The sequence below is a fragment of the Barbus barbus genome, assembly GCF_936440315.1.
Source record: "Barbus barbus genome assembly, chromosome: 33".
Classification (NCBI taxonomy): Eukaryota; Metazoa; Chordata; class Actinopteri; order Cypriniformes; family Cyprinidae; genus Barbus; species Barbus barbus.
Window position 1 is genome coordinate 3,862,715 of NC_136761.1, and position 27,410 is coordinate 3,890,124.

At 36.5% G+C, this 27,410-nt stretch overlaps 1 protein-coding gene across 1 annotated transcript in view; it reads left to right on the plus strand.

Moving 5' to 3' along the window:
* Positions 1–27,410, plus strand: part of LOC306853640 (alpha-1,3-mannosyl-glycoprotein 4-beta-N-acetylglucosaminyltransferase B) — a 128,632-nt gene that overhangs the window by 48,670 nt on the left and 52,552 nt on the right. The window contains exons 2-4 of the mRNA XM_079391195.1: positions 18,250–18,429; positions 20,753–20,896; positions 22,375–22,508. Of these exons, the coding sequence (XP_079247321.1) occupies positions 18,250–18,429; positions 20,753–20,896; positions 22,375–22,508 (458 nt within the window). The remainder of the gene's footprint in view (positions 1–18,249; positions 18,430–20,752; positions 20,897–22,374; positions 22,509–27,410) is intronic.

Here is a 27,410-nt window from a genome sequence, read left to right on the forward strand (position 1 = left end):
GTTCAAGCTTAACAAAACTCTAGATTCACATCATTCTAGCAGAATCTTCTAGCTTCACTGCTCTAGATTCACAACATTGTAGCTTCACTTTGCTCTAGCTTCAAAACATTCTAGCACAACATTCTAGCTTAACAACGCTCTAGATTCACATAATTCTAACACAGTGTTCTAGCGTCACAACATTCTAGCACATCGCTCTAGCTTCACAATGTTCTGGCTTCACAGCTCTAGATTCACATCATTCTAGCACAGCATTCTACCTTCATAGCATTCTAGTTTCACATGGCTCTAGCGTCACAACATTCTAGCTTTACAACTCTCTAGATTCACATCATTCTAGCACAATGTTCTAGCTTCACTGCTCTAGATTCACAACATTCTAGCACAGCATTCTAGCTTAACAACACTCTAGATTCACCTAATTCTAACACAGTGTTCTAGCGTCACAACATTCTAGCACATCGCTCTAGCTTCACAATGTTCTGGCTTCACAGCTCTAGATTCACATTATTCTAGCACAGCATTCTACCTTCATAGCATTCTAGTTTCACATGGCTCTAGCGTCACAACATTCTAGCTTTACAACTCTCTAGATTCACATCATTCTAGCACAATGTTCTAGCTTCACTGCTCTAGATTCACAACATTCTAGCACAGCATTCTAGCTTAACAACACTCTAGATTCACCTAATTCTAACACAGTGTTCTAGCGTCACAACATTCTAGCACATCGCTCTAGCTTCACAATGTTCTGGCTTCACAGCTCTAGATTCACATTATTCTAGCACAGCATTCTACCTTCATAGCATTCTAGTTTCACATGGCTCTAGCGTCACAACATTCTAGCTTTACAACTCTCTAGATTCACATCATTCTAGCACAATGTTCTAGCTTCACTGCTCTAGATTCACAACATTCTAGCACAGCATTCTAGCTTAACAACACTCTAGATTCACCTAATTCTAACACAGTGTTCTAGCGTCACAACATTCTAGCACATCGCTCTAGCTTCACAATGTTCTGGCTTCACAGCTCTAGATTCACATCATTCTAGCACAGCATTCTACCTTCATAGCATTCTAGTTTCACATGGCTCTAGCATCACAACATTCTAGCTTTACAACTCTCTAGATTCACATCATTCTAGCACAATGTTCTAGCTTCACAATGTATTTATGCACTCTGGTTTCTGTTTACAAAGGCATAGAGGATATTTCTATAATGTGTTTTTGCAACATTGAACATTGTAGCCAATCGCAGACATGTCTGTGGAGCGTATAAATGCAGTGATCAATCAAGTGTTTAAGTTAGTCAGAATCCTTTCAGTACCACTTGTACTGCTGAACCAACTCAGTTCTACATGCTTGTGAATGCTTTCATTATAGCAAACAAACTGTAGAAACAAGGAGATTTGTTGTCCAGTGTAGATCGCTTCATTGATTGTAATGGAAGAGTTCACAAGAGTGTAGAACGCTCTAGATCATGCTGAAGAGAGTGATATAAGCACTGAATTGAATTTAAATTTGCATCTTCATCCCTTATTTCACCAATAATGAGTTTACATCTCTGACATTGTGTAGGTCATGTAAAACTGTAGGTTTACAGATCTCCCTGTTTGTCTCTCTATGTCTCTCAAGCTCATCTGCCTGGCAGAGGGTGGACATTTTCACATCTCACTAACCCTCAATATGTACTTGTCACAACCAATATATCTGTGACTCTGATTTAAACCCTGTGCTAGAAAAAAAGAATACATGAGGTCACATTGGAGTTTTGTCTAGGTCAAATGATATGCTACGGTGTATCTGAGTGTTTTTATGTGTGTGTGTGATGACTGTGATTAATGGCAAATCAAAAAGCAGCCGGGCTTTTTAACGCGCTCTAGCTCTTCAATAAAAGCTTTATACTGTGCTGCGATTTGCTCTTTAAAATTACCACAAAACCACAAGAGCATTCAGCATGAGCTAATGACAGTCAGTCTCTCTCTTTCCCTCCCTCACACACACACGTGCGCGCACACATAGACAAACCATGGCCATTTCTATTTACCCAGTGAAATGCAGTACCGTGACTGTGTTTGCAACTCCCTATTTCTGTAGTATACTGTATGTGATATTTTAAGTGCACATGAAAGAAAACATGTCAAATCACAAAAATACGTCCTTGAGAAGGGTTTTGTATGCATGTGTGTGTGTTTTGCTTCATTTAGTTGTACTGAACAGCTGCATCATTCTCTTATGTGTGTGTATTCAGCGGGTGGCACAGGTCCATAATTTCTCATGAGTATACAACAAGGTATTTACTAAAATGAATCCGAGTCCTATAAGTTTATTAATTGATTTGTTTGTTCTGTTGATGCGATATGACTGACTGGTGTATGGCACATGTTTTGTGATATAGACCCCACAGGGAGTTGTCAGCTTTATTCTTTAACTCACCTCATGGTAAAAGAGATTTCAGTCTTGGTCTAGGGAGTCTTTCAAAATTCCATCATCCCAAAGATTACACTGACAGGTGTGATGACTATAGCAATACTGAAGATGCATTTTGCCCAAAAATTAAAATTCTGTCATATATCGCCAGAGGAGAGGTTTAGTACAATGGTCATGCTACTCTTTTCCATATTAATTTGAAGTGAATAGGGACCAGGGGGCTGTTGAGCACCAAAAACGATAGCTCCGTAAATGCTGATCATATGACTAATGCACAATATTTTAAATAATGTGAAAAAATTACCCAAAAATCTTCATGTTCAAGCATATTTAAATTTAGCATTTTAAATCTCTGATATTCATTATACCTCTGGTACCATTAATTTTGTCATTCATTCTCATATGTCTCATAATCATTCAGGATGTGTGCATATTGAATATGATTTAAATTCTGCCCTGTTCCTCACACACATTTGTGTTTGACAAAGGAAAGAAATTCAAACGGGTTTCAGAATGACATGATGATGAGTAAATGTTGACCCAATTTTCATTTTGTCATTTGAAGAGAAATGTGTGAAATACTCAACTCTTTAAAGTCAGATGGGTTCTGAGTTGTTTTGAGGACTTCCCCGTTTTCATAGAATTAGAATGATTATTAAAAACTTCATAGCGTTCATTTTCATTATCAACCTTGGTATGAACTGGCCTTTACATGCCAAAGTTTAATACTAGGGTTACAGTAAATTCTTGATAATCTGACATTTCCTGTGTCTTATTGTTTATAGAGTTTGTGTATGTGTTTATATTTGCATGCGTTTAAGATATTTCGGGGCCTTCTTTGTCCCTTTATGGCTCCTTCTGGAGCGGATCATTTGTCTTGTAAAATTCTCCAATCTGCACAAGGTAGCTTCGCCCTGCACAGACAATCATATTTTACGCCACGCCGCTTCTCCCAGCGCCCTCCAACTTGATTTACTGCAGTTTGGTTGTATTTTCTTAATGCAAAAGGGTAGCACTCTGTAGAATTGGGACCACGGCTAAACATATTTAGAGTTTGTGTTCCGTGACTTGGAGTTCAGTTTAATTGAATTCACTTGCTGTATTGAGTGCAGTCTCAGCTGGGTAAGAGCTTAGCAAAAATATCTGCCAAACTCCGTCTGACATGTGCACCTTGTGCTCAGTTCAGTGTTTATAGACAGAGTCGTTTCAGTGTAAGGTGGAGTAGGATGTCCACCTAAGACTGAAAGTGAGATGGAGGAGGAGATACGGTGATAGATGAAGAATTCTCCATGAGCTCATAACTTTATCATGTGAGTTTTAAAGCGATACTTCATTCAGAAATACAAATTCTGGTCATTCAACCACTTGTGTCGTCTAAAACCTGTTTGGAAAGACATGACGGGGTGAACGATGGCATAATTTTCATTTCTGAGTGATCTATTGCAATTATCGTCTTTCCACAAACTTGTTTTTTTCTGCTCTGTGACTGTTTTAAGTTGCAAAAGTCACATCTGGACAGTGTGAAAGTGGATCAGGTATAAACACTCATACAGAGGACTTCACAAAGCTCTTTTCAAAGCATTGACCTCATAGTTAGACCTCTGAAGAGCAGATCTCAAAACACGTTTCCTTAACGTGAGCCAGCGGTGTGAAGTAGGGATGAAAGTATAACCTCAGAACCAGCCAATGGTCATTCTCCATCATCTGCTCCCCAACAATCCCTCTTTATTCCTAAGTGGCTGTTTTTCCAGTGTGAGGGCCATGTGTTCTTCAGATTAGAGAGATGTGGAGAAATCTTTGAGTTTCCAGGCTCTTTTTCTCACACTATGTCTCTTTCACTCACCTACTTCACAATTGTTTAATGCTAGCTTCTCCCTCTTAAGATGAGTGTGCTTCAGTACATAGTGATTTGACTGATCTGAAGTCAGTTTTTCCACGCGGTATGTGGCAGCCGGAGGCATTTGGCAGATATGAGATTGAATATTTGACTGATAGGCACTCAACGGTTTCCAGATCGTAATGCCAACTTCAATTTACCTCCCAGGAGGAGCTCGGCATCTCAGGGCCGTAATATAGAGCAGTGCTTCTAAAACTGCTTTTGCTTCAGGACAAACATTTTACGTTGGGCATCTAGTGGCGAGTCGACACAGTTCCAGAATTGTTTGTTACAAAACTTTACAAAAATGCATCATTATTAAAGTGACACAACAGTTTTCTTTCTAAACGTCCCTCTTCTTTTGATGTTCATGGCAATATTTCAATAGTTCATATAGAGAAACTGTATTTCATAGAGACTGGGTAGTTTTTACCTCTAATCTTGTATAGTTTTGTTCATGGACTTTTTAAAGTCAAGGAGTCTTTCTTTGTTGACATCTTAAGTTGACTACCAGGTGACTGGCTTTATTTGTGTTGTTATAATTTGTATTTAGCATCATTTCTTCCACCTCCTGTTGAGTAACCCAGATATAGAATATGTGTTTGTGAAAATTTGTGATTTATATTTTTTGTTTTCTAGTTTTTGTTTTTAATCTTCTCCGGTATGCAGATTTGCTATTATCACCTGAAGAAATAATGCCCAAAACAAAAAGGAGTTTTGTAATGGTTTTAATGAAAACTGTAAGAATTTCTGTGATGGTTTCTTTTGTTTTTGTTGTTTTTTTCAGCAGGGTAACGATACCCATACTGTGCTGCACATTATTGACTATATTGAGCTGAAGCTTGACTTGCAAATTTAAAATCGCAAATCAAATCACAATCGCAATGTTTGTCAAAAATATCGCAATTAGATATTTTCCCCAAATCTCACAGCCCTACTAGTATGGAGCATGCAACAGAAATCTGAACGGAAACTGGCACTTTAACGAATCAAATAACATGAGATGATAACATGGAGTGTCAAAGCTGCATGCACATGTGAGAAATGATCCAGGTTTTCGTGTAAATGCAGCCTGATATTGATATTTAGCCAGAGAGCTCGCGTTTTGAGTGAAGACAGTATCATAACCTCCAACACGTGCACAATGAATACAACTGATGCACATGAGAATCCAGAAATGATCCACACACCTGAAGAATTCATATTCATTGTTTTCTTTGCACACATTCCACAAATGTACAAAAGTATGTGTAATGTCATGTGTATTGGTCTTTTCCGTTGACATGTCTGTCTGAAGTCCCAGAAAAGTATATTTAGTTGAAATAGGTTTTCAAACTTTTTGACCCATGTTTGTAAAAATGAAAGAAAAAGTAGCGATGCAAGAAAACCCATTTAGGATTGTCCAAAGAACCTTTCTGTGAAAAGTTCTTAAAAACCATTTTAATAAATATTTGAATAATCTGAAGAACCTTTTTTGCTATAAAGAACCTTTTGTTCAATGGAAAAGTTGCATGGAAGTTATGGGTTCTTTAAGGAACCATTGATTCCAATAAAGACCCGTTATTTTAGGAGTGCAAATGAGAATCCACAAGACACGCTTCCCCAAATAAAAATCTTCAGTCGCTGAATTGAATCTATTGCAAACTTCTAATATATTTTCTTCCTTTAAAAGGACAAAAAGTGGAATTTTATTTGAACTTTCAGGTATGTTTTTCTTTAGAAGTAGCCACATCTGTTAGATAAATCCATTGTCATTTCCCCCATTAAAATGATTAACTATCGTAACCAGATTTATCTACATATCTATCTTTTAAACCTGACCCCAGCGTACGATGTGTTGATCATATACAGTCTTGAGTGCGGCCTCAGTGTTTGTCTCTTTTATCCGTCGAAATATAACAGAATAAAACCTTACTCAGGGCTTTCCTCCACACTTTCATCTCTCTCTCTCCATTTCAAACACATAACGTCTCACTGCTCCAGTCTACGCACTTGAGAAATCCTGCGGCTCTCTTGATAAAGCACAACCATGTCCTGCTGTCAGAATGTCGTCTTTCGTACATCACTTGGTTTTGTTCTCAGTTATGTTACTCGTGCACACATACAGTATAAATCCCTTGTATCAGCAGCTGAGTCAGTGGTGATCTGCTCCGTTTCAAAGCTGTAAACGTGGAAGTGTCTGACCTTACAGCTCCGATATAACCCATTATCAAAGAGCTGATCCCTCTCAGTCTTTACTAATCTGATTTCCTTTTCTCCAGTGTCTCAGCTGAATGAATCACTCAGCGAATGTCCAAATGTGCTAAAGAGATAACCGTGCCATTACACCGCTTTATACTGGCCCATCACTGAGCCTGCGAGTTTATTAAATCCATCTGTGAGGCTGAACTTTTCAAATTATACAAGTTTGTCATTTTATCAATAACTGATCATTATTTGTATGTTATGGCTGATGTTAGAAATCTACTGTATGTTATAAATCTTATGTGTTTTTACTTAATATATAGATAGATTTAGATATTTATTGGTTCACTGATGCTCCAATCTAGAGTTTGAGATGTTTATCATGAAACCTCTTTTTGATATTATGACTTATTACTGATACACAATGACTTTATAATGTCTTAATATTGACTAGATTTATAATATCAGCATACTTACAGCTCCAATCTAGAATTTGACTAGCCGACAAGTGAAATCAGGCATTAAAGTGTTATAATATACAATACAAACGATGGACTGATGTGTTCTAGTTTTTGAAAGCTAGCAAAGAAAAGTGGAAAAAATAAGACCTCAATCATAAGCACCAAATCAGTTGACATTGGATCTTTTAGGGTATTTTCTTAGGATCAACACTTTGGATATTTAATGGTTTTCAGGATTTAGATGATTATCTATCTCTGAACTAAAGGGTTAGTGAGAGATTATGGTAAAGAGCTGTATCTCCTACAGACCTCATCACCCATAAAAATGTGTTAAGCTCATTTCTTGGGGGAAGAAGATGCTAGATACTAAAAATAATATATTATATGAATGTAATTATTAACCCTCTCAAACTGTCTTGTATAAATCAGTCTTATTCATATCCACAGTTTTTATTTTTTATCTAATTCAAACATTATAAATTAGCTTAATAAAAATTGACTGTACTTTAAAATAACATTACTGTACTACACTTTACTATATTCATCTTTGCTGTATTCAAAATTCATTGTACATTATAATATTTGTGACCCTGGACCACAAAACCAGTCATAAGTGTACATTTTTTGAAATTGAGATTTATACATCATCTGAAAGCTGAATAAATAAGTTAGGATCGGGCAATATTTGGCTGAGATGCAACTAATTGATAATCTGGAATCTGAGGGTGCAAAAAAAATCTAAATATTGAGAAAATTGCCTTTAAAGTTGACCAAATGAAGTTCTTAGCAATGCATATTACTAATCGAAAATTAAGTTTTAATATATTTATGGTAGGAAATTTACAAAATGTCTTCATGGAACATGATCTTTACTTAATATTCTAATGATGTTTGGCATAAAAGAAAAATCTATAATTTTGACCCATAGGTATAGCAATAGGTTTTTTTGGCTATTGCTACAAATATACCCCAGCGACTTGAGACTGGTTTTGTGGTCCAGGGTCACATTTGTGAATATTTATTTTAGTTATACATATTTTTTCAGTGTTTTAGTCGTTCTCATTTTTAACAGAATAGTGTAAATTTAATAGTATCTGCCATTTATTGAAAAGAAACAAAAAGTAAATGCTGGCTTATTGATACCATCAAGAATGTCAATATCAATATATTTTACACTTCAAAAGTTTGAGGTCAGTATTTTTTCCCTTTCTATTTTTGAAAGAAATTAATACTTTTATTCAGCAAGGATGTGTTAAATTGATAAGTGATAGTAAAGACTTGTAGTGTTCGAAAATCTACAATTTTGAATAAATGCTGTTCCTTTTAACTTTTATAAGCATCGCAGGTTCCAAAAATTATTAAGCAGTGCAACTGTTTCCAACATTGCTAATAAATCAGCATATTCGAATGATTTCTGAAGGATATGACACTGAAGTTTGGAGTAATGATGCTCAAAATTCAGCCTTGTATCACAGGGATAAATTATATTCCACGGTATTTTAAAATAGAAAGCCGTTACTTTAAATTGCAGTAATAAATCAAATAAATGCAGCTTTGATGAGCATAAGAGACGACTTTAAAAAAAAACATGAAAAATCTTACTGATCCAAAACGTTTGAATGGCAGTGTATATGTATATTTGTGCACATACAGTATGTGTATATGCAGACATATTTCTGTAAGAAATAAATATATTGGAGTAAGCATGATGGATTGGATTTGTGGTAAATCAAACTGATCTCTGATCGCTTCTCCTGGGTAAAGTCTCTCTAATGTTAACGGTAATCACCCGTCATTTGTGTGGTGAACGGCGTCATTGTTCAAGAGCTTCCCGGCAGTGCAACCTACAGGACACACTCATTTTCTTCCTGTGGTGAAGTGTGTGGAGAGATGGCTGTAATGGAGCTATAGTGTGTGTGTGTGTGTGTGTGTGTGTGTGTGTGTCTGTGTGTGTGTGTGTGTGTGTGTGTGTGTGTGTGTGTCTGTGTGTGTGTGTGTGTGAGGGCATGAATATGTGCGGAGTAGTGCAGAAATCTGTTATTTATCACTCAGTGGGCTGCTGTATGTGTGAGGATGTGGGTGTGTAAATAGAAATGCAAATAGAAATAGATTTAAACCCCTGTAGTGCATGTAAATGCTTAATTTTACACTTTGATATTATTCATATCCAATGTATAGCAATTCTCCATGGCAACTTTTGAGAACAGGTGCTTCAGACGTCTCTCCACATATTTCTACACGCAGGGCTGGGAGATGCGCTCAGAGTTTACAGCTTCATAATCAGCCTCATGAGATGAAACAATGAGCACGGCTCGTTAAAAGTGTGTGAAAGTGATCGTGTGTGTTTGTATGTGCGAAGAGCAGTTAGACTGGATTTGAGAGTGATTTGATAGCGGCTCTTTTAGTTGTTTACTAAGCTGGATTAGAGCTGATGGCTTTTATACGACTTAGCTGTGTGTGTGTGTGTGTGTGTGTGTGTGTGTGTGTGTGTGTGTGCGAGCTGAATCAGTGTGTAATGATGTGTAAGGGAGTGTGTTTGTGGTGCATTAGGATGGTTATTTTCATTTGGAGGATGATAATGTAATGTGGAGATGATTGTTCTGCTGAATGTAATATGTTATGCTATTAGATGTGTTGGATCACTGTTTGAACACTCAGGGTTATTTTGATGTCTTTCACTAACCGAGTGTATGCACACATATGTGCGTAAACCCTGTGTGCATGCACATGTGTAATAAATGTAAACATTGGTGTGTTTATCATATTGCTATTATTGCCAGTTAATGCTTTGACTCCTGTGATCTAAATTGCTTGTGTTGTTCTTCATTTTTAAGTCTTTGATATTTAATCAGTTGGCAGACCCTTTTATACAATATTAATGGTAACACTTTACAATGTGGTTTGTTAACATTAGTTGACTGACATCAATGGAAAATACTTCTAAAGCATTTATTAATGTTAATGTGAATTTCAGCATTTTCTAATACATAAATGAAAACAAAGTTGGGTCTCTTAATTTTATTTTATGGACCTGAGCTAACATGAGCTATTAACTAACATTTAAGCATTGTAACAAATGTATTGCTCATTGTTAGTTAATGGTAACTAAGTGTTATAAAAGCAAGCAGCCACAAGAGACTTTGAATTAAAGTGACTTTACTACAGTTAAGGGGGATATAGGCCCTCTGCTTTATAACAACATGCTCGAGTGGTTTATGACTTCATTGGGATGACTGATTTATTATGTGCTGTCACTGCTGTGATCACTTATTACTGTCTCATCATGATATAACGACGTCACACTATATGTGTCATGCTGTCAGATCGATCTGTTGTCTAACTGTATAATGTATTCCTGGAGAATACCCACTGCTACTATGCTACTGAATATCATATTCACTGCTGCAGCACAACGGCCAATATCATATTGCATTTTAAGCCTGCTCTTTTGGATTTATTTCCTGTTTGAGACAATTTGTAAAAAAAAAAAAATCATGCTGATGTAAGCATGCATACTGCATATGTTTGTGATTCTGATCTGCGATATGATCATATTCACACACACATGTATCATCTACTGTACTTAAATGTGCAGTGGTTACTGTAACTGCACTTGTTTGCATCTGACTCACTCTGTGCTTGTTGTCCTCCTTCATTTAAACCTCAGTGACCTTATAAACTGATACAGCAGCAGCACATGAATGAAGAAATCATGTTTTATTCACTTTTTCTTATATATCGGATTCATAAGATTAGTCGGAGCTCTCTCTCTCTCTCTCTGGTCTGTCAGTCATGTAGAGTCTGATTTCATAAAGCACTCAGTGAAGACATGCATGATGAAGGCTGAACAGAAGTGTCTTTTTTTATATTTTAAAAACTCCAGCTGCTCTCACTTGACTGTTGTGATGTCATGTAAAAATAACCATCTTGGCAGTGGCGTCTTCAATATGCTGTTTCGTTATGCCATGTTGTTATTGTCACAGTTACCTTGCATAATTTCTTTGTTCTTAAAGGGGCGGTTGACTTTTTTTTTTTTTTCTCTAGACTTGATTGTGTTTATGGGGTGCAGTCTAACATGTTAATGCTTTTTTTCACATAATTTTTCACATAACTTATCTTTATTCTACACCGCTCTGTCCCTTCTCATTTGAAAGCTCCGATAAGTTCCTGTTTTTATGAAGCCCCTCCCTCAGAAATACGCAATGGGCTCAGATTGGTTAGCTGGCCCAGTGGCTAATCAGCCTCTAGTGAAGAGGATTGTGCAAGCACGGCTCTTAATGGTATGTTTTTTGTTTGTTGTTTCATAATTTTAGATACGCTGTTATTTGTAAATGCTACTGCTTATGTTAGCTTTTAATATACGGTTTTATCCTGATTAAAGCTTTAAGACAGTACGGCAACCGCCTGTGCGTCCATGTTTAACGCTTCTCATACCTATGTGAAAAATGTCTGTCTTTACACACAAAGTGTATAATTGGAATTTAAAAATTTGGAATTTGATTTGAGCTGATGAGATGATGATCAAGAGAGAGAGAGAGAGAGAGCAGAGCAGAGCTGGGAACATGAGGAACATGATTAAGAACCGCTGTTTTAGAACATTGATTTTGAAACTCGTGAATCCATTAGAAACGTTAGAAGACATAATCGTGATTCATATAAGAATAGATGTTTTCATGCATCCCTAGTTTTGACGGCATGGCAACAACTCTTCCTCTCCTCTAAAGCCGTGCAGCATGGCCCCGCCCCCTTTGTTGCTTGTTCCTGGGGTCGGTGTTTATGTAAATGTCTGGGTTTGTGACATAACAAACCCGGGAAGTAACTCGTTGTAGTCCCTACGAGCCGTTTTTGTAGGCATTAAACTGCCAGAATATTAAAAGACTATCTCTGTTTGCATTGAACTTTCAGCATCGTAACTTTGCAGATATTGTTTATGCTCAAACAGCAACATTACACAATAACTAACGTGAAATCGCAATCAACCTCCCCTTTAAAATTTAGCAACGGTATTTAGAGGTGGAATAATGTAATAACGTATTTCTGTCATCAGCAACAAAGTCAGTTGACAGCTTTGTCCCACATCCTGCAAGACATGAGGAATGTCCTGCATTACAATTATGTCTGTATTATATATTTTTTTTCTCTGAAAATTCAGTACCAAAAGAAGAAAGCATAATAATAAAAAAATTGATGTTTAAAAATCTATTTGGGCAGCCGTCATGTTCTAGCTAGAATTATCGTATTCTTAGAGAGGGTTATTTTGCCTGAGTAAACTCCTAATTGTGATGGTAAGGTAGTTGTTAAGTTTAGGTATGGCGTCAGATTAAGGGATGTAGAGAATAGTCATGCTGAATAATACATTAATATGTGCTTTATAAGTATTAATAAACAATCAATATACTAGTAATATGCATGCTTACGGTGGCCGAGAGAGCTCAACGTGCTGCAAATAGAAAAAACACCTGCAAATTAAGAAAACAACTTTTACAACAATTTTACAACGCATGCGCTGCAAATACTCACAACACAACCAAACAAAGAAATGTGCTGCAAATAATGTTTTTTTTTTTTATTTGCATGTGTTTTCTGAAGTTGCAGCGCATTGAGCTCTCTCGGCCACCGTACATGCTAATACACAATGAGTTAATATTGAGAATTGGTCCCCAAACTAAAGTGTTACCATCACATAAAATAACATGAAAACACTGAGGGACTGATGCCTAAAGAACATTTCCACTTGCAAAAAATGCATTTTTCCAAAATACACAGTAACTTTTGAATGAGTGTCCATGAAGAAAGAGGCAGAATAGTGGTAGTTATTGCATCTGCTGGACCCTGCCATCCACACAAACCTTGACCCATTGGCATTGCCATAGAAACAAATTATTTCTGCGTTTCTGAGTTGTTGTACTGCTCAGAGCAGAATATTTGTCGTCCTGTAATTACAATAACCAATGTGGCATGAATGTAGAAATGTTTCCCCTCGAAATCAAAAGACAAAACAAGACATTTCAATTTTACAGAAATTAAGCTTTCCTTGGGACCATTAAGATTTCTTTTAACCTTGACATTATTTTCATGACAATTAAACACATTTCCCAAAGAGTTCTCATTCCTCATTAAATTGTAGCTATATAAATTTACATTTTTTCTATTTGTACATCATGACTGTGTTTTTGTAATGTAATGCAATTATAAGTAATGTTGATATAATATAAATGAGATCTAATGACAATCGCTGAGTATGTGTGTATATTGATTTATTGTATGTAGGGCTGCAACCAATTGTTATTTTGATAGTCAATTATTTTCTCGATTAAGAAAGCCAAATTAAATAAGTAATTTGATTACATTTATACCTCATTGTAATAGTTATATTAATCATTCGCGATCCAGGAATAGCGTTAGAAAATACTAATGAGAAAACACAAGTCAATACACATCCACATGAAAGTATGTGTAAGTGCATCCATAAATGAGACCAGACAATGGAACAAAGGAAACTCAGGGCATAAATACACAGGGAAAGTAATCAGGGAAAACAGAAACAGTTGTGTGTGGGACGAATTAACAGATGAGGAAAGACGGGAACAGAGTAAACACGGAAAAACTAAACCAACAGGCTATAATCTTGACCGTCATTACAGTAGTCCCTCTGTTTGATGCGTACATGCTTGTCTGTGACGTTTGTAAGAGACTCGCTCGATGTCAGGACAAACCTTTATGCAAAGTGGAAATACCTGTGAATTTCTTTCCTTTATGTATCAGGATATAACCGTAAAATGTAAATTTTGCACAAGGAAAACATGCATCAAAAACAACATGTGAAAAAAACAACCTGACCAGACAAGCCACTATATGCTTTTGAGTTTGTTTGAAGCACATCGTCTGTTTGGTCTTTTTCCAGATGTGTTTTGTCCATAGAAATGTATTATTCATTACTGTAAGCTAACTTTTGGCCTTGTGACTTTTGGATGCTTTCCATGCACAGACGTGATCAAATTTGTTGTTGATTATTTCCATTTTATCGATTTGCGGCTGCAGCCCTAGTCAAACATTATTCAAAGCTTGTATAAACAGAACTACACACATAATGCATTTCTCCTGTTGAGCGCTTGGACAAGATTAAAGCTGTTTTTTTCATAACCCTAGCCTTTCTTGTGGATGAACCTGAACTGAATTGTTGTTTTTATTATTTGTGGTGGACCTGGCCTCCGAGACCCCTGCTCTGCTGCTCTGCCCTGTGAAAATGTCACTGGGTCTGTTTCTGTGTGCTGGATCTGAGCTGACCTCTTGTGCCTGGCCTTTCAAATGCTTTCTGTATGTGACCTCTCCACTGACACTCTACCGCTGCAGCAGTGATTCAACAAGCCAAGGACTTTCTGTTTTCACCATTTACTCCTTTATTCTCTTTATGGACCTGTTAAAGATGTTGGTCATTCACACACAGAGTCAGAATTTCCATATCGTATGCATAAAGATAGATCATTTATAGGACTAGAGTGCCAGTACAAGAGGATTGTATTTAATACGTCATTGTTCCGCTCAAACGGATGGAACGATCTGGTTTCAGGATCTGTATGGATTTTACCTATTATGAAAAAGCCAGGCAGGAATCCAAGCCACTTTACAAAATGAAAGCAAAGAGAACAGGCCAAATGAAAGACAAAAATATACTCAATAAGCTGGAAATTGAGAGACTCAAGGGGATTTAAGCTAAGTGATTTATTCGACTAAATCTAAATGCAATTAAAAATAAATGTTTTCTTTTTTATTATACTGTAAAATTCAAAAGCTGAATTTTCAGCATCACTCCAGCCTTTAGTGTCACATGATTTTTCAGAAATCACTCTGATATGCTGCTCAAGAAACATTTATTACTATTATCAATGTTGAAATATCTGTGCAAGTACCACTCACATGTGGAAATGTAGTTTCTTTTTCACTGTTGCATGGTGGTATCTTTTAGATTTGTCTCAAATCATTTCAGAAATGTTCAAGCCAACACAATTAAATGAGCTCAAGATATTAAGATAATTATAATGATCTAAATGAGATAATTAAGCATTAATCTTGGAGACCACCCAATGAATGCAGTTTTAATTAGAAGACATTTCAGAGCAGTGGAATTATCACAATTTGAGTATTTTTGTAAAGCCTTCATTGCTCAGGGATTTCTGTTTTTCAGTAATGAATTTCAGGATTGATTATTTTTGACCTGCTAAAGATGCAAGCAGAAGAGGGCGTTGAAATCTGTGAAGTAATTCATTAAGATACTTTGTGAGATTTAGTAAATTACAGGCAACACTTTCTTGCATGCTTTCATGTCAAGCCCCTTTTTTTTCTCTTCTGTAATAAACCAGCAGATTTCCATGAAAGAAGGAAGTAAACAAAATGATGTTAGAGCGAATCAAGGGCAACTCCATTAGAGGCAGATGGAAGTGTGAGATTTGACCTCTGTTCGTCTGGTCCTCTCTCACCTCTGACACACACACACACACACACACACACACACACAGTCTAAATCAGCAGGTTGTCTCGCACCGCTAGGTGTCACAATGGCCATGACTATGCTGTTAAATCATTTTGACGACTAAACCAGGCTAAGCACCCTCACATTTTCACATTTCTCATCTGTATTTGTTCTCTCGTGTCAGTGTGACAGCAAAGCTTGGCAAGATGTCACAGCTGTCTTGACTTCCCTTTTAATAAGAGGAACACAGCCACATGCACTGCAGCAGGGACAAACACACACTGTTGTTTGTCCAATTTACACAGAGACATGCTGAGCTTGATCAAAGTCCCTTTTAAGCACGCCGGTACACTTGGCGGCCATCTTCATGACACGCTAATGCAGCTATTTCCAGACAAGTACAGATTCTCAATTTAAATGAGGAGGGCCAATCTCATGAAACTCTCAAAGACATATCCAGGACACATCTGACCCTAAACCTGTGAGAAAAAATAAAAGGAATAATAAGAAATTATATTTGGCATAAAGAGAGTTTAGCTTGTTTTAAAGTCTTTTGTTTTTTGTTGTTTATGTTGATGTTTTGTTTTGTGCATTTTTTTGATGTGTTTTTTTAGGTTTTGTTTGTTTTTGTTTTGTTTTGTGCATTTTTTTGATGTGTTTTTTTAGGTTTTGTTTGTTTTTGTTTTGTTTTGTGCATTTTTTGATGTGGTGTTTTTTTAGGTTTTGTTTTGTTTTGTTTGGTGTTTTGTTTTGTGCATTTTTTTGATGTGGTGTTTTGTTTGTTTTTGTTTTGTTTGGTTTGGTGTTTTGTTTTGTGTAACTGTTCTTTTATAGCTTATCTTTTACTATCAGTCTTTGATCTTACTAAAGGCTTAATTGTCTCTATGCAATATATTTGATCCTGTACTCTGTCTGAATCCATCTCCTTTTGTTTATAATAATAGATATGCTGTAATACATGTTTTAGTGTATATCTGCACACGTGTATATCTTTATAAGGGTGTGCCTCTGACTCTCCGCCATTATGAGAGGACACCAGCACTCAGCAGTAATCGAGTGTAGGGATCATAGTGAAGATGTCATCAGTACATCAGTAGATTATCTCACTCTACAGGGTATTATATGTACCTCTCCTCCCCAATCTGAAGTGTGGATTGGATTGCACTTGTGTGGAGCGGTGTAATTTCAGATTACACAAGGGTTTTGGACTCCGGTGGCATTACGGGGTGTGTGTTTGTGTGTGGGTTGTGTGCTGAGAGTGGGCATTTCTCCCAGGAAAAAGCCTGCCTGCTCAGGATTATCCCGCAAAACATAAATCCTCATGATTCTTTAGTTTCTAGAGTGTGTTGAGAGCAAAGGAAGAACAGAAACGAGCTCAGTCAGATGAGAAATCTTATATACCAGCAGTGGTGTCACTACACAGGTGAAAGTGTCATTTGTTTTATGTTAAAATACTTTCTTCTGTCTCAGCTAAATACTTAGAGACAATAGTAAGTAAGATATTGATAAGCTGATTGTCACAATATAAACACTGTTGACTCTGTTTCATAAAACAAGTTTACAAAATAAACCAGGTTTATTTCAGTTAGTCTGATTTATTGTCAGTTGATTTGGTTCAAAATAAATCAGACTAACTGAAATAAACCTGTTTTATTTGGTAAACTTGTTTTATGAAATAGGCCCCTGAGCAGCTCCACACATCGTCCAATAGCAGGAGTTTGAAGGCGGGAATATTTGTTTGTCTTGCCATTGGCACAGATTAAAAATAGAACTAATTTATGTATTTTATGTGGTAATGTTACGCACACACTTATGTATGCATGCATTTGTTTTTGTTTGTTAATTTATATTAAATGTAATATAAATGTATTCTTAATTGAATACATTCTTTAAATAATGCTTTAAAATTATTATTATACAAGAATAACAGCCAGGATTGGGACTTTAAGTTTGATCTTGTGCTGTCAGTTTCACATAAAGCATTACATTTATAACAACAATTAGGTTGCATTTGTTAAATATATTTAATGCATAAATTAACATTAACCTTAATTAATGTTAGTTAATAAAAACACAGCTGTTAATTGTCAGCTCAGGTCCATTAACTAACATTTATAGGTACTACTTTTCATTTTAATAATGTATTAGTAATTGTTGCAATCAACATTAAGTGTTATTATTGAAGTATGTTTCGTTGTTAGTTTAACTAATGTAGTTAAATAATGTTAACAAATGGATTAGTATTTTCTTTATGTCTTTACATGCACTTTAAAGATTGACATTTGATCTGTATTTGAGGGCTGAAAGAACAGATTTGTACATGTTGGCTCAGGAACATTGATCGCCCGTTAAGAAAGGTTATGACCTGAGACATGGAGAAAACAGGCAACCTCCCTAAAACACTTGTTTAAATGTCATGAATGACTGGCTGGTTACATGACACCAGATCTATTCTCTCCCTGTCTAAGAAAACTGCAGTGTTTAGATGTAAACGAGTGCAGTTTCAGCCCTTTAAAGGGCACAGAGAAGAAGAAAGGGAGAGACTCAAAATATCCTCTCATTTTTTACGCTTGTCATCCTTATTACCATCTGAAAAACAACCCTGTTAAATATAGACCTTTGAGAAACATGCTCATGTTCTGTGCCTTTATTTATTGATGCATAACATAACGGTTCTTTTGACTGGATAATTGAATGCTGTTATAATAAATTATAAAGCAAGAAGTTGATGAAGTGTGTTGAGAAAAAGCAAAAGCTGCAGGTTTTCTTTAAAAGTGTTGCACTTTAAACCACCAATTAGTGTTGTTCTCTCTGTTCTGATTGTAGGTAATGTCGTAGACGTTTACCAGCGTGAATTTCTGGCGCTGAGAGACCGTTTGCACTCCGCTGAGCAAGAGAACCTCAAACGCTCCAAAGAGCTCAACCTGGTGCTGGATGAAATCAAGCGAGCCATCGCTGAGAAGCAAGCGCTGCGGGACATCAACCGCACCTGGAGCAGCCTGTCAGGTCAGACACAGAACCGCGAGAATAAACACCAACACCACATCCTGAAACTTTGTCAACCAATCATTGCCCTCTGATTTTAGGGGTAGAATTAAAGGAATACTTTACCCAACAATGAAAATTCAGTCATCGTTTACTCACCCTCGTGTCATTCCAAACCTGTTTTTTTTTTCTGTGGAACACACAAGAATGTGTTTTAAGGGATGGTTAAACTGTTTTTATTCATAAAATGAAAGTCTTTATGGTCCAAAACAACAAAACAAAATATCATGATTTTTGTGTTCCAAAGAAAAAGTCAGTCTTGCAGGTTTATGAGTAAATGATTTTTCATTTCTGGTTAAACTATCTCTTTAAAGGGTACAGTATGACTTTATTTCTTCAGATGAACACAAATTAAGATTTTTCTTTTTAAATCCATCTCTGTCATATAATTGAAGTGGATATTGCATAGCTTTAAAAAAGTGAACATGATGATATGTGAGAAAAATACTAATATACACCAGAAAACCAGTCAAAAGGAGCAATTTTTTTATACATCAACTGAAAGCTGAATAAATATGCTTTGGCTGAGATACAACTATTTGAAAATCTGTAATTTGAGGGTGCAAAAAAAATCAAAATATTAAAAAAATTGCCTTTAAAGTTGTCCAAATGAAGTCCTTAGCAATGCATATTACTAATCAAAAATGAAGTTTTGATATATTTACGGTAGGAAATTTACAAAATATCTTCATGGAACATGATCTTTACTTAATGTCCTAATGATTTTTGGCATAAAAGAAAAATCGATCATTTTGCCCCATACAGTGTATTTTTGGCTATTGCTACAAATATACCCCAGTGACTTAAGACTGGTTTTGTGGTTCAGGGTCACATATCTGAAACTTCTCTAACTATATAAACCATTGCTTCCAGCCAACTGTCATATGTGCTTTCATGAGCTCACGCTTATCATAAGTAGTGTCACATTATGAAGTGACGGTCCTCTAGATTGAATTGATTTTGATATATTTTGTACGTTTTGTGGTTTCCATGCTAAAATTTGCTTTCATTTATTTTGTCTTCATTCAGCTTGTTTTTGGTCAGATTTCCATTCATTCATTAAGGATCACATCATGCACAGCTGTCAGCTGTGTTTGAAAAAGTTTTTTTGTCCTTTCATAAGGAATATTATTAAGCTGCCACTTCTATTAGCTAAATTTAGTATAAATGCAAACATGGGGGAAATGAGCCTTCAAAGACAAAGTCGGAGCATTGAAACATAAGTAAGATTTAATGAACTTGCTTCATCTTCTGCTTTCTTCGCTTCCTTTTAATTAATTTTAATGCTCAGAATTATTTTAAAGACAAAATGGAACATGATCTTTACTTAATATGATTTTGGCATGAAAGAAAAATCCATAATTTTGACCCATACAATGTATTTTTGGCAATTGCTACAAATATACCCATGCTAACTTAAGACTGGTTTTGTGCTCCAGGGTCACATATCTGAAACTTTTTTAACTATATAACTTACAGCCAACTATCATATGTGCTTTCATGAGCTCACGCTTATCAAAAGCAGCATCATATTATGAAGCTTGCGCGTGAAGTGACAGTCCTCGGGATTGAATAGATATTGAAAGATTTTCTACGTTTTGTGGTTTCCATGCTAAAACTTGCTTTCATTTATTTTGGCACTGTCTTCATTCAGCTTGTTTATGGTCAGATCTCTGCTCATTCATTAAGGATCACATCATGCACAGCTGTCAGCTGTGTTTTAAAAATGTCCTTTTCATGAGGAATATCAATAAGCTGTCACTTTTATTAGCTAAATTTAGTATAAATGTGAGCATTGAAACAAGCTAGAAAGATTTAATAAACTTAAGCTTTGTCTTCTGCTTTCTTCTCTTTCTTTGCTTCCAGTTGATTAATTTTAATGCTCAGAATTATTTTAAAGGGGTCATCAGATGTTGTCATCAGAAGTTGATATGATTCTTTAGGGTCTTAATGAAAAGTCTATAACATACTTTGGTTAAAATTTCTCAATGGTAGTGTAAAAAACACCTTTTTACCTTTTCAAAATCAACTCTTTTCAGAGCAACCTGTTTTGTTGCATGTTCCTTTAAATGCTAATGAGCTCTGCTGACCCTGCCCCTCTCTTCTGTGGGGTGACGGCCGTACTGTTTAGTGGTCGGCTGATATTTGGCATTTTTCAAATATCGCCTTTGGCCGATGCGTTTGAGGCGGGACTTTTATTTAGTACTTAGTAATAATTCATATCAAATCATGTGCTAGTAGTTTAAACCAGCTGACTTTGATAAATGATTGTCATGCCTTACAGATGAGACCAAGCTGAAGCTGTGGAACGTGACCAGCAGTAAGAATGTTCTTCAGCTGCCCAGCATCTTCCACCATCTGCCGCACCTGCTGGCCAAAGAGACCAGCCTCCAGCCGGCCGTGCACATCGGCCAGGGTCGCACCGGAGGTCAGTGCGAGCGCCAGAGGAAATGAGTTCCTCTCTGTAACGTGTGATGTTTTGTCACATTCTCCTGCAGGCCTGTCTAGTTATACGGATTCAGTGTAAAATACGGGTCTGGTGCCTCTAGTGACCTGCAGCTGTCAGATGAGATCATGCGATATTGTTGAATCTCTGTGTTCACCGTCTCAGAGGCGAGTGGTGTTGATTGTACTGCTAACGTGAAGTGGTTTATGACTAACGCTGAACTTAAAGGAAACACTGCAACGGCAAAAACATCAATATCTGCTGAGATGGTGGAGAGATGTGGAATCTAACCTACAGGCTTTTTTCCTTTAATGCTTCTGTTTAGATGTAAGATGAAAAAAGCAATGCACTATTTAATTGGTTTCTTTCTTGTATTTGTTCTGCTGTTTATTTGCATCTTTGTTCTAATTTTTAATAACAAAGATCAAATAAAAATTGCTATATTAATATAGTGAATATTATTAAGAAAAGAAGTGAAGGAAAAGATGTAGCGTTGCTAGGTGATTTTGCTTTGGAACCTTCAGAAAACTTTAACGCCATATTTCTCAGAATTGACTTTGCTGAATTTTGAATTCTATTGACTTCAAACGGTTGTAGCTCAGACATTTTTTGGTTGATTCCAACAAATCATACATCATTTTGAAGTTTTTTTTTTTTTTAAGAAAATTGTGAAAAATTTGCTCATTGCAACTCATTTTGCCAGCACATGTATTCAAATGAATTATTATAATTTTTTTTACATTGCAGTAATATTTTACTGTATTTTTTTATTAATTAAATGCAGTATGGTGAGCATAAGAGACTTCTTTCAGACCTCAAACTTTTGAACATTATTGTACACATTTAGTTGTGTGATTCCTCCGGCGTCTATTATCTGCCTTGCATGATGTCATCATCCTGTAATACCAAATTTTAATGACACTCTGATGTGCATTTATGACCTTTTTGTGGGATTTTAGAGATCTAATCAGGAAGAGCGGTCTGAAAAATATGACCTCATTAAAGTAAAAAATGCAGCTGAAAATAAAAAGTTAATTTCATTGTCTGGGTCTTTGCGATCCTCTTACCCGACATCCGCCAAACACTTATTATATCATCACTCTTAAAATGTATTGTCTCTCTGTCTGACTCATGAAAAGATGTCGTACCTCTCATACTGCTCTCCATCTCCTGTCCTGGCTCTCTGCCCGGCTGTGTCCGGGTCTCTGGCCCGTCTGAGTGGACATTTCTCTGGGGTGCTGTCCAACAGCCTCAGCCCCCGGCGGGGAGGAGACGCTCGCTGTCCTGCAGGCTCAGCGGGGAGCTTCTCTCCATCCAGCTTTAATTAGGATTGAGCTCTTAGAAATGCAAATGCACAGTCAGACAGGACTCTATGTGTGAATGGTACAGTAAGCTTTAGTGGTGATCTGTCAAAATTAATGCACACGGGGCTGATTAGTGACTTCCTCTCTGTCTCTCAGTGTCGATAGTGATGGGGGTGCCCAGTGTGAAGAGAGAGGTGCACTCCTACCTGACAGACACGCTGAGCTCGCTGATGTCAGAGCTGAGTCCGGCCGAGAAGGAGGACTGCGTGATTGTCGTCTTCATCGCAGAGGTAAGATCATAACGACAAGAATATGCAGAATGGATTCATTTTTTATGAGGATGTAGCATTTTTCTTTATGAGACCCAGAAATGTGATCTGTGTGTGTTGTGTAATCACGTATCATACAGTATGTGGGTTAATCTATTACATATATACGGCACAATATGCGGCATATATAATATAATATAAATCCAAAAGAAGCCAGACATGACTTTTGAAGGATTTTATTAAGGAGTCACTGAATCACAGCAATTTGTTCAAAACGCTGATTCATCCAGTATATAAAAAAAGTCTCTTTAAGAGTGAGTCGTTGAATCATTTACCAACCAATTCGTTTGGAACGCCTCTGCTCTGTTGCTCTGAGATGTGCAATTCTGCTTTGACTTTAACGCCAACATTTTTTAGAAAACATTGCCAGTCACCGGCAGCTTTTCTGATCATTTTCATGGCACCCAGAATATTTTGTTGTATGAATATATGAACATGCAATATGTCAAAACAAAGAACAGCGCCTCAGCTTTTGAACAGCAAAAGCCAAAAATTATCATAGCTTCATGCAATCTTTTTTATCAACACTTGAATGTGGGTAAGGTTCATAAAAAAAAACAACTTTTTGATCAAAAGGCTGAAAAAATGCAGTTTTTGAAAAAAAGACTACGTCTGGATCAGATTGGAGTAGATCGCTTCCATCAGCACATCCAATGCTTGCACGGTCCTGTTCCTGGATTGACATTTCATTCGGTAACGTTAGGCAGTTTTGATTTATATGCTGTTTAATGCCTGATGATCGAGTTAATTTACATATGCATCAGCTTACGTATGCAATCGCTTGTTTCTGCTTTTTCTTCGCCGTGTTTTGATCCATACATTCAGTACTCTTTCAGAAGATGCATAATAGCACCTCTTACCATACACCAGTGAAAAATTTCGTCAGTGGTATCTGTTATATTTGAAGAAACTCTCACAACTCGAATGTAACGTATCACTGGAATATCTACGTGAAGCATGGCAGGAAGATCTGGGAATAAATATTACAGACCTGTGGGATGATGCAAAAAAACTGGTTCACTCCTCTTCAATATGTGCTAGACATGGACTTATACAGTTCAAGATATTGCACAGACTTCATCTTTCTAAAGAAAACCTATCCAAGATGTTTCCATCTGTGGACTCAACCTGTGATAGATGTGGACAATCAGGTGCCTCATTAGAGCACAGGTTTTGGAAGTGTCCCAAAATCATTACTTACTGGTCCACAATTTTTCAAATAATGTCAGATATTATAAAAAAGACCTCTGGACCCAGACCCAGTATTAGCTCTTTTTGGGGTAACAACCAATAACATTATGTTATTGGTTAACATAACATAACAGATGACTACAATATCAAAGAGTCAGTATTCTGTGATTTACATTTGTGATGCTTTTTGCACGAAGACTTATTCTTCTTAATTGTAAACAAACCCCCCCCCCCCCCCCACTCATTTCACTTGGATAAGAGACGTCATGCAGTATCTTCAGTTAGAAAGAATTAGGTTTTCTATAAAGGATAAAGCTTATAAGTTCTATGACACTTGGGGATGCTTTATAGACTATTTTTGACTATTTATAGACTACTTTTTTGTAGTGTTGTAATTTCGAAGTACATTTTTGTTTTGTTTTGTTCTCTCTCTTTACAAAAAACAAAGAGAATGTTTAAAAAAAATAGTCAGTGGTGAGGAAAGAGTTAAAGGTGCAGTATGTAATTGTAACAACGATCAAGTTCAGGGAGTAAGAAGGTGGGAACAGGCACACGTTTAACATAAACTTTTATTAAATAAATAAACAACAAAACCAAAGTAAGCAGCAGCCCCTCAGTCATCACTTTACATTTTAGGATGGGTTGAATCTGCGATCACTGATTCAGTTTGTTTGCTTGCTTCCATGGCTGCAATACCAATTTTCCACCAAATGGCAACCCTGAGTGTTGAAATACTATTGGTTCAACTGGCAGTGGGCGGAGTCATACAGACCAAAACAAAAACAGATATTCCAGAACTGGGCCATGATGGTGGCTGAACAAACCTAAAACTAAAATCAGGTTTACAGGAGTAGTTTTGAGTTGACAAAACCAAACCAGTCCAATCTGGCTTTGTTGGTACCATGAAGCTGATCATCAACTTTCTCTGTCAACTCGGGCTTGATCCTGAGTTAATGACTTATCTTACCATATAAGTGCAAGTAAAAGTTTATAATATTTATAGATATGTAGTCATGTTTACAGCTATTGATTCTAAAACATATTTATATTGCATATTATCTATATGTTTATATTCATTTTAAATAAAAGCTTAAAACTGGAGGAGTGGCTTTATTGCAACAGATATATGCCACTTTGCTTGAAGCTGGTTGGTCAAATTTCGGTTTGATATCTCTAAACCAGAGCATAACCTGCTGCTCCGGTGGAGCGTAAGTTACTATGGCGATGAACACTGCTCAAAGCCACACCACTTTCATGATACCTAAAACCCAGAGTTGGCGCAAACTAAACTGAAACTTACCTGGCTAGCCAGCTAATCCGGCTTCATGGTACAGGCCCCAGAACACACATTTCAAAGCAGAATAACTTGCTGTTTCTCTGAGAAACACGCCTGTTTCCTAAATATCTGCAATCATATTATGGTATTATTATCCTTTAGTACAGTCAAAAAATTACATACAGCATCTTTAACTGTTGCTCGACCAGAGAGTTCCAAACGAAGTGAAAGGTAGGCATAATATTGTATCTAAATTACTCAATATTAACTTCTTGTTTATTGAATATTGTATTAAAAGCACTGGCAGTTATGGTGTTTTCCAAATATCAGCACAGAAATGACTACCATGCTGATATTTGGGAACAACAGTACTCTTGTTTCTGTGGTATTGCCTAAATAAAAACACGTCATCTGATTGTTAACATCTAATCTATTAGTTGTTTAAATAGCTTTAACGTAATTAGGTACTTTTTGTTACTATATAACTTATGTAGCTAGAGACATTTTTAAACGGGTAGCTTTACTGTAGTTTACTGTATCTGCTTTAAGTTATGAGTAATCTGTAACTTTTAGAAGCTACTGTACCGTTTGCAAGTCCATTTCTCTATTGATTATACTGGTTCGTGTAGCTGCTAGCAGCACTGACCCATAATAACACATCACTGCCCTTCTGTTCAGTCATTAGCAGTGTTGGGGAAGCTACTCTGAAACTGTAGTTTGACAAGCTACAAGCTACTCGTAAGTTAAAGTAGTTAAACTACAGTCAAGCTACCCTTTTGGAAAAGTAGTTAGCTACACTACAAGTTACTATCAAAAAGTAGCTAGCTACATTGAAACTACTTTAGATTTTTTTGAACAACGTATATTATAAATAACTGAATAAGTGTCTGAGGAATGTTTTAAGTAAAATATTTAGTGTTTAAAACAATGCAATACAATTATGATTTCAAAGAGTATTGTTTTATTACACACAACACTCAAATATCTCAGACTGTTACAAAAAGTGTAACCTTTACTTGTCGTTTCTTTGAGAGACATGAACTTGGACAAATAAGGCCATGGGTAATTAACGTTAGTTGTTTCTCCATCCTCCAAATCTGCCGCCACGTCTTGCTCCATCATGGATAATATGGGTGTGTCAACCCACTTCTGTACGTCAGTGAACCGTTAGCCGCAAGATGCGTGATTAAACAACAGGTGGCGGTAATGGCAAAAAATGAGTTTGTAATCTAACAAGAAGAATATCCTTGCATCGCGCTGATTCGCGCAGGCTCGACAAAACGCAATGTAGCTTTTGCTCGCGCTACACCGCTACTTGCTGCAAAAAGTAGTTAGCTACTGGAAAAGCTACACTGTTTAAAAAGCAACTGAGCTACTGCCAAGCTACTGAAAAATGTAGTTAAGTTAGTAGCGTCGCTACTTGTAGTTAACTACTCCCCAACACTGGTCATTAGTGTCCACACAGCCCAATTAACATAAGTTGTGTCTCAAATGACATACTGTGCACTTATACTATGCACTATGTTCTCTACTGTCTAGTGTATGAATTGCTTTGTCATTTACTATCAGAGTCTGATACTATATAGTAGACAAGTGGGCATATTTCGCCGCAAGTAATGAATATTCGGCAATATTCAGCAATATTCGATTTTTTCTTATGCCCCATTACACACAATACATTTCAGAGAGAGCAAACTGTTAAAAGAAACAAATAATTACTATTAAAATAATTACTTGAAATGATAGTGATGAGAGGGCAGTTATTTATTTTTTATGCAAAATGTATTGTCTATTATTTTTAGATTTGGGGATGAAATGGACCTGGTTCTGAATTCTGTGAGATTTACTGTTATGGGCAGTGTTTTATTTGCTATGACGTTTTTATGAAAGAGCAGTGAAATTAGATTTGCTTTAGATAACAGTATACTTAACAGATGTATTAGGATAATTGCAGTAAAGTATAATTTTGTGTTTGACCACACTGAGATGATTGTATCACAAGGACATTGTGCCTTAGATACACTGTACACTGTTGAGTGTGTTTGAGCCGTTTCACATTAATTAACATTGACTGTAGTTCATGAGTATCTGCCGGCAATGAAATTCAGACAGTGTGTGTGTGTTACTTTTGAGATTAAAGCACAAGCTACATATCATTTTATTGTAATCGAGTATGTAATACCACCAGACTGGAGTCCATATCTCTCTTCTGTGTTTTCTTGAATCATATTTTTCTTTCTGGTTTGCTGTACGCCATGCTAAAGGCAAAACTCACCCGAAAATGAGCATTTTGTTATCATTTACTCACCGTCATGTCATTCCAAACCGGTTTGACTCACTTCCGTGGTACACAAAAGATTATTACTGGGCCCAAACTGAGCACAAAATTTATGCAA